This window comes from Pogoniulus pusillus, chromosome 40 (assembly GCF_015220805.1).
Source record: "Pogoniulus pusillus isolate bPogPus1 chromosome 40, bPogPus1.pri, whole genome shotgun sequence".
Taxonomy (NCBI): domain Eukaryota; kingdom Metazoa; phylum Chordata; class Aves; order Piciformes; family Lybiidae; genus Pogoniulus; species Pogoniulus pusillus.
In genome coordinates, this window is record NC_087303.1 from 3,196,250 (window position 1) to 3,203,452 (window position 7,203).

At 57.1% G+C, this 7,203-nt stretch overlaps 1 protein-coding gene across 1 annotated transcript; it reads right to left on the bottom strand.

Moving 5' to 3' along the window:
* Positions 1–1,160: 1,160 nt before the first annotated feature.
* Positions 1,161–6,891, bottom strand: LOC135191744 (keratin, type I cytoskeletal 10-like). The gene is made up of 8 exons (XM_064174311.1): positions 6,175–6,891; positions 5,511–5,593; positions 4,967–5,123; positions 3,828–3,989; positions 3,445–3,570; positions 3,004–3,230; positions 1,881–2,269; positions 1,161–1,482 (listed from the first exon to the last, which is right to left on the bottom strand). Exons 1-8 carry the CDS (start codon positions 6,889–6,891, stop codon positions 1,457–1,459), a joined length of 1,887 nt encoding a protein of 628 aa, XP_064030381.1. The 3' UTR covers positions 1,161–1,456.
* Between the last annotated feature and the right edge of the window lie 312 nt (positions 6,892–7,203).

The window sequence follows — 7,203 nt, forward strand, 5'->3', positions numbered from 1 at the left end:
AGGGAGCTGGCTGAGGTTCCACCTTTCCATCCCCAGGTTAAAATGGACATTTCCCCAAGCAGCTCCTGGAGTTACATAAAGCCACAAAAAAAATGATCTGGGCGAAAAATCTCCAGCAGCAGAGATTAGATCTGAGATGTCCTCATCAGCTGAGCTCCTTGCAAGGACTTGGCTCTGCCCACCCTCAGAGAGTGTCTTGCAACACAAAGCAGAGGCAGAAACCATTGGGTATTTTTTTCCACTGCCTGTGCAGGGCAGGCTGCTCTGAGCTGCTTTTTTCCACCTTAGTTCCCGTGACTCAGGGAACTCCTTGGAGCTCCTGCACAAGAGTCCCTTGGCTGGTGGAAGGGAGCCACAAGGAGCTGCTGGCATCTGCTGTGAGCTGCCACCTCCAAACCAGCTTCTCCACAGCGTGAGGGGATTGATTCGAGCTGGAGGGGCGTTAGGAAGAGGCTCCTTGTTACAGAAGAAGTAACAGGACCTTCCAGAAGAGGAAGCCTTCCAGGACCTGAAGGCTGCAGAGGAGCAGTTCCCAAAGGCCTGCAGGGACAGCACAGGGGCAGTGGTTTGAGATGAGATCAGAGCAGACTGAGGATGGAGTGAGGAACAAGTCCTGCATCTGTCAGCTCTGGAAGGCCAAGGCTGAGCTGTCAGCATCTCCCGAGGAGCTTTGTGGGGGTCCTGTAAATGCTTTCCTTTGGACTCCTCCTTCTTGCCTGTCCCATACCAGCTCCCCACTTTGTGCACTCCCAGTTTCAGCCTCTGAGTGTCAGCTCAGTTTCTGGGAATCACACCTGGAACACTTCTCTGCTTTCACAGCCACCCCTGCCTCCTGCCGGCACTCAGCTGGTGCCAGCTTTACTCCCACAGTGCTGAGCTTCTGCAGTCTGCTCCAGGCCAATGTTTGCCTGGGATGGAGCCTGGAGCCCAGCTCCACAGGGGTCTCTGGCTCAGTGCTGCGAACAGAGGCACAACCCAGGCAGCTCCAAGAGCATCAGGGTCTGCCCTGCATACTCAGAAGCTGTGCTCTCACTCTGAGCTTCATTCCCAACTCTCCTTCTCTGCCTGAGCCCCACTCTGCCAGGGCTCTTTATTTTCTCTTCTAGAGAATGGAAGGAAACCTCCACACAGGGTTCTGGTTGCATCAGACAGAAGTGAAGTTTTATTAGAGCCATTTTCCTGACACAGGAGAAGCCAAGAAGCAAACAGGTTGAATCTCTGAAGCAAGAGTCCCAGGTGCCCATGATTGAAACCCCAAAGCATCCCATAGTGTGCATGGCAGGTGGGCAGGAGCCCTTCTGAGCAGCTCTGATGGGCCTGGCTGGGCAGATGGCATCAGGAACGTTGAGGAGCTGTTAAGAGCAGCTTCCTCCCTCGAGGAGCATGGGGAAGGGAAAGGATTTGGGCCAATTTCTCTTTGAAAGGTCTTGCACTGCAGGGTCCTCCAGGTGTGTTCTTAGTCAAAAGATCTCCTGCCACAGCCTGCGGGGAAACAAAGCAACCATTGACTGCTTCAGCAGTGCCACCAGGACCTGCAGAGAGCAGAGAAGCTGTTCCAGGTGTCCCTGAGCATCCCTGAAGCAAAAAGGCAAACTTCAGGCTGCTTTAGGCAGGGCTGCTTGTGAGGTTCTGCAAGGAGTGAGAGGATGAAGAAAACAGCTGAGGGCTGAGCCCATGGCTGGCTGCTGGCTGCTGGCTGGACCAGGTCTGGGTGCAGCTCTTGAGCTGAGCTTAGCTTTGCTCACAGCTGGGCAGGTATTTGTGGTGAAAGGAAACCAAACACTCCTCAAGATGCTTCCTGCCCTCCAGAAGGGGAGGCTCACAGTGTGGAAGTGATCAGGAATGGGGTGGGCAGGGCAGGGCAGGGATCCTGTTCTCACCTTGGCTTTCACCACCGCTCCTGCAGGACTGGGACTGGGATGATGATGTGTAGGAGTGGGAACTGCTGATGCCTCCTGAGATCCTTCCTCCTCCTCCTCCTCCAATGTTACTACATCCACTACCACTTCCCCCTCCCATTCCTCCACCTCCTCCTCCCATTCCTCCTCCTCCTCCCATTCCTCCTCCTCCCATTCCTCCTCCTCCCATTCCTCCTCCACTGCTTCCTCCTCCCATTCCACCGCCGGAGGAAATGCCACCACCTCCATATCCACCACTCATGCTACCCCCTCCTCCTCCTCCTCCTCTTCCTCCTCCAGAAGTGTAGCCACCACCTCTACCACCTCCCATGCCTCCTCCCATTCCTCCTCCCATGCCTCCTGATGGTATCCTGCAAAGAGAGAGAAGACAAAAGAGGAGTTACCAAGGTGTTGGTTACCAAGGTGCCCTCCTGCTCTCAGCAGCAATCTGCCTGCAGGTCCTGCCAGGAGCCCTGTGCTGCTCTCAGCTCTAACTCTGCTGTTTAGAGCCCAGCACAGGCAGCAGACGCCTGATGGAGTGTCAGAAACCAACTCCTCTTGGGATTGCAGCTTCAGTGCAGGAGGCTTTGCCTCACCCCTGTTCTGCTCAGGTATTTCTTGCAGGACCTGGCACTGCTGCCCTCAGTTCAGGGCACTGCTGTGCTACCAGCTGCAGGGGCAGCCAGGGGAGCCTGGGCTGTGTCCTCAGGTGCCTCTGAGGAGCAGGAGCAGGCTGCTTGCAGAAGGGAAACCAAAGCAGCCTTGAAGGCTCAGAGAGCTGCAGAGACGTTCAGGAGGTTTGGAAACCTCTGATCACTTCCCTGCCTGCAGCCTTCCTGCCTGCCCAGCTCCTGCCCCTTGCTGGAGCCAGGTGGAGCTGGGCTCTGTGTGAGCCTTTCCCTGCCCGGAGCAGCAGCTCACGGATCCTGCGCGGAGCTCTCTTCACCTGACTCACATCCTGCCCTGGGCTGCCGATGAGTGCAGGGTACCTGAGACCCAGGGGACGCTGCCCAGGGCTGAGCCTGTCCTGCCTACCTGGGCTGATGATGTTTGGGACCCCCCAACCCCTGGGGCCACCAAGGCTGCGTTTTTTTGGGTCACCTACACCAAGTCCTGCTGCCCTTCCTCCAGCAGTGCCCGGTACTGGGCGATCTCCTGCTCCAGGCGGGTCTTGATGCCCAGCAGCATCTTGTACTCCTGGCTCTGGCTCTCCATCTCGCAGCGGATGCTGGCCAGCTCCTCCTCCAGGGGCCCGATCATGGCCTGGATCTGTTGCAGCTGCAGGTTGTAGCGACGCTCTGTGTCCTCCAGGTTGGACTGCAGGGAGTCTATCTGCAGGGGGAGACCAAAGCAGCACCTCGGTGGGAATGTGGCCACCTCAGCTTGGTTTGGTGGACAAGTGGAAGGCCCTCACAAGCCACAACAAAGCATCTTTGAGGATGAGTAACCCAGCAGCCTCCATCCTCTACAGATGGGTACTTGCAGGGTGCCACCAGGCTTTGCTTCTGGTGCCACAGGATAAGCAGAAGGCCAGCCCTGGACTCACCATGCTGATCTGTGACTGCAGCTCTATTTCCAGGCTCTGATATTCACGTCTCAGCTCAGAGATCTGCTGGTTGCTTGATTGTATCTCCTGCCCACTGGAGTGGACCTGTTGGTTAACCTCTTCCATCTGAAAACATCACACACAGCATGGAGGCATTTGGTGAGCAGACAGGTGTGAGGTGGGCTGGCAGTGGGGGGTTCCCTCAGCTGGCCCCCTCAGTCTCATCCTCTTGCTGCTGGGGGGCAGATTCCCTGAGCTTTACACCAAGCCTTGCTACTCCACTACTGCTCCACATCACTCAGTGGCCCCTGCACTGGAAGTGATCAGTTCCTGTCCCTCTGCAGCCGTTGGGAGGGTTCAGTGCCCAGGCCCCAGTGCCTTACCTTGGCCTCGTACCAACTCTCCACCTCCTTGCGGTTGTTCTCGATCAGCCGCTCGTACTCGCAGCGCATCTCGTTCAGCTTCTCCATCAGGTTGATGCCAGGGGTGGCATTGACCTCCACACTCACATCCCCTCCAGACTGGGTCTGCAGGCCTTTCATCTCCTGGAAAGAGCCACAGCGACCCAAAGAGTGAGGGAAGGAGAAGCTTTGAGCACCTCTGCTGTGAGCACAGGCTGAGGGAGCTGGGGGGGTGCAGCCTGCAGAGGAGAAGGCTCCAGGAGCAGCTGAGAGCTGCTGCCAGTGCCTGAAGGGAGCCTGCAGGAAGGCTGCAGAGAGACTTTTGCTGAGGGGGTCTGGAGCCAGCCCAAGGGGGAATGGTTTGGAGCTGAGGCAGAGCAGGGTGAGAGTGGAGCTGAGGAAGGAGTTGTTGAGTGTGAGGGTGGTGAGGGCCTGGCCCAGGCTGCCCAGGGAGGCTGTGGCTGCCTCCTGCCTGGGGGTGTTCAGGGCCAGGCTGGACGAGTCCTTGAGCAGCTTGAGTGTAGCTGAGAGGTGTCCCTGGGCACGGCAGGAGTTTGGAGCAGCTCAGCTCTGTGCTCCCTCCCACCCTGAGCCATTCTGGGGTTCAATAAAGGAGGGGACACAAATCCTGGCACAGCTCCTACGAAGAGCATCTGCCCTTGGCATGAAAGGGAACAATTCTGCCATTGCTAAGCCAAGCCAGGTTGTCCCTGGCATTTTCTCCTCGTGGCCACAAGGAATTCTGTGCAGCAGGATCTCTGAACATCCTCTCTCTGGTTCTCCCCTCTCTGGGAAATGCCACTGCAGAGAGGGTCAATGCTTGGGGTGACTCCTCCTTAGACCCTGCTCAGTTCTCCCTTCAGGAGTTCACCATCAAAGCTGCACTTTGTACTCAAAGTCCTTCACCTCCCTGGGCTCATCTGGCCACACTTGACCTGGATGCCTCTTTACAACACTTGTAGGCAGCCTTGGATGCTGCAGGCTCCTGACAATCCAAGCCAGGCTGGGTCAAGGAGGGTGGTCAGAGCCAGGGGCCAAAAATTGGGCACTACCCACAGAAGAACTCCACAAGCACTGAAGTGCTGAGGTTTCCTGAGTCAGCAGAGCATGGAGGAGCTCACCTCTTCGTGGTTCTTCCTGAGATAGACCAGCTCCTCCTGCAGGGACTCAAACTGGGTCTCCAGGTCAGACCTGGCCAGGGTGAGGTGGTCCAGCAGCGGGCGCAGGCCGTTGATGTCGCTGGCCACGTTCTGGTGCAGGCTGTACTCAGTCTCGTACCTGGGGGACAGACAAAGAGGGACAGAGCTGCCACACCTCTGTGCTTGCTGTCTCCTGAGCAGTCTCCACCTGCTCTAATCCCATTGCTCAGTCCTCATTCTTCTTCCATCTCCAGGAGGTTGGTTTGATTTCAGTGGAGTTACTCCCTGGGGGATTTAGGTGCTGATAAATCTCCATGTGGAGAGACTCAGCAGGCAGCCTTTGGGTGGCTGAAGGCCTTCAGGAAATGTTTGGAGAAAGCTAATAATGAAAGCAGCCAAACAGCCACCCTCAGAATGCCCTTCCCAGCAGGAATCTCCTGTCCTTGGACCCACAGAGACTGAATGACAATAGGAGCTGCTGGGGGCAATGGGGAAATGAGATGGAATGGGACAGGGAGAGACTCACTTCAGCCTGAAGTCATCCACAGTCATCCTGGTGTTGTCAATGTCCAGCAGGATCTTGTTCAGGTCCACATTTGCACCCACGATCTGGGAAGCAGAGGGCAGAAGTCGTTTGGTCAGGTCTGACAGAGAGAGAGGGGAGGAAGTCCTCTGCAGAAACCCCTCTCAGGATGCCCACATGGCAATGCCAAGGTGCTGTAGCAGCTGGAGATGAGCATTCAAAACACCTTGGTGGAAAGAACAACTGAAAACTCTCCTGAGACTCCAAGCAGAGTAGGGAAATAAAGATCCCACCCATCATATACAGCCACATCCCTGCAGGAGACACAGGATCACGGAGTGCCAGGGGCCAGAGACAGGCCCAGGGCACTTTGGACCCTCCTGTGTTCCCCAAAACAAAGCCACAGCAGCACCAGGTGAGCAAGCCCTGATCAGATCTCCTGGTGAGGAGGGTGAGGAGCAAGCAAGCAAGAACCCAGCACTGCAGGCAGCACTGAAGAGCCATGCTGGGAGCACTGGCAGTGACCTGCCGCTGCCCCAAGCAGCACCAGACACCGGTGCCAGGCGCTGCTGGCACCCGCAGCAGAGGGCCCTGGCGGGCAGGCTGTGCCCAGCCAGCTGCAGTGCGTGCTGAGAAGCTGCTGCAAGTGGGTCAGGTGGCCCCGTACCTGGTGCTGCAGCTCCTCAATGGTCCTGTAGTAGTGGCTGTAGTCCCTGGCAGCCGTGGGGCCGTGGGTCTTGTACCACTCCCTGATCAGCTGCTCCAGATGAGCGTTGTCGTCCTCCAGCCGCCGCACCTTGTCCAGGTAGGAGGCCAGGCGGTCGTTGAGGTTCTGCATGGTCAGCTTCTCGTTGGTGGAGAGCAGGCCCCAATCCTCCTGCCCTCCAAAGCCACCTCCACCATAGCTGCCACCTCCAAAGCCGCCACCGCCAAAGCCACCACTGCCACCACCGCCAAAGCCGCTAAATCCGCCTCCGCTGTACCCGCCGGAGCCAAAGCTGCCTCCACCAAGGCCAGATCCATAGCCACCAAAACCACCCCCACCTGATCCAAATCCCCCTCCCATGCTTCCACAGCTCATTCCTCCTCCATAGCTGCCACCACTCATCCTCCCCCCGTAGCTGCTGCGGCTGATCCTCCCACAGCTGCCGCTGCTGAAGCCTCCTCCATAGCTGCTCCTGGACATTCCTCCACCACAGCTTCTCCCAGAGAAACCTCCACCCCCTCCAGAGGTGTATCTCCTACTGGACATGGAGGAGTAGCCACCAGACCTACGTGATCCACCACCACCACCACCGCCACCACCACCTCCGCCGCCACCACCACCACCTCCGCTACTGATCCTAATGGTGCTGCTGCTCGAGGACTTGGTGCCACAGCTCATGGTGACAGCAGGTGAGAGTCAAACCACAAGCCCAAATTTAGCTGCACAGCCTGATAAGACTCAGGACTGCAAACCTTCACCCCCAGCTGCCTCTCTTTATACTTCTGGCAGTGGGTGTCACCACCAGGGTGTTTCCTTCTCCCAGGGCATTTACCAACCTTGTTGTTTGTGCCAAGAATAATTTGCTGAACACTATTTTTGTGCTGCTATCTCAGGCAATCGAGCCCCTTGCTGCTTTATGAAGCCTGGTTAAGGCTGAACATTTCATGTGTCTTGGCATTCTGGCCTGGGAAGAGCCACTTCAGGCAGGAT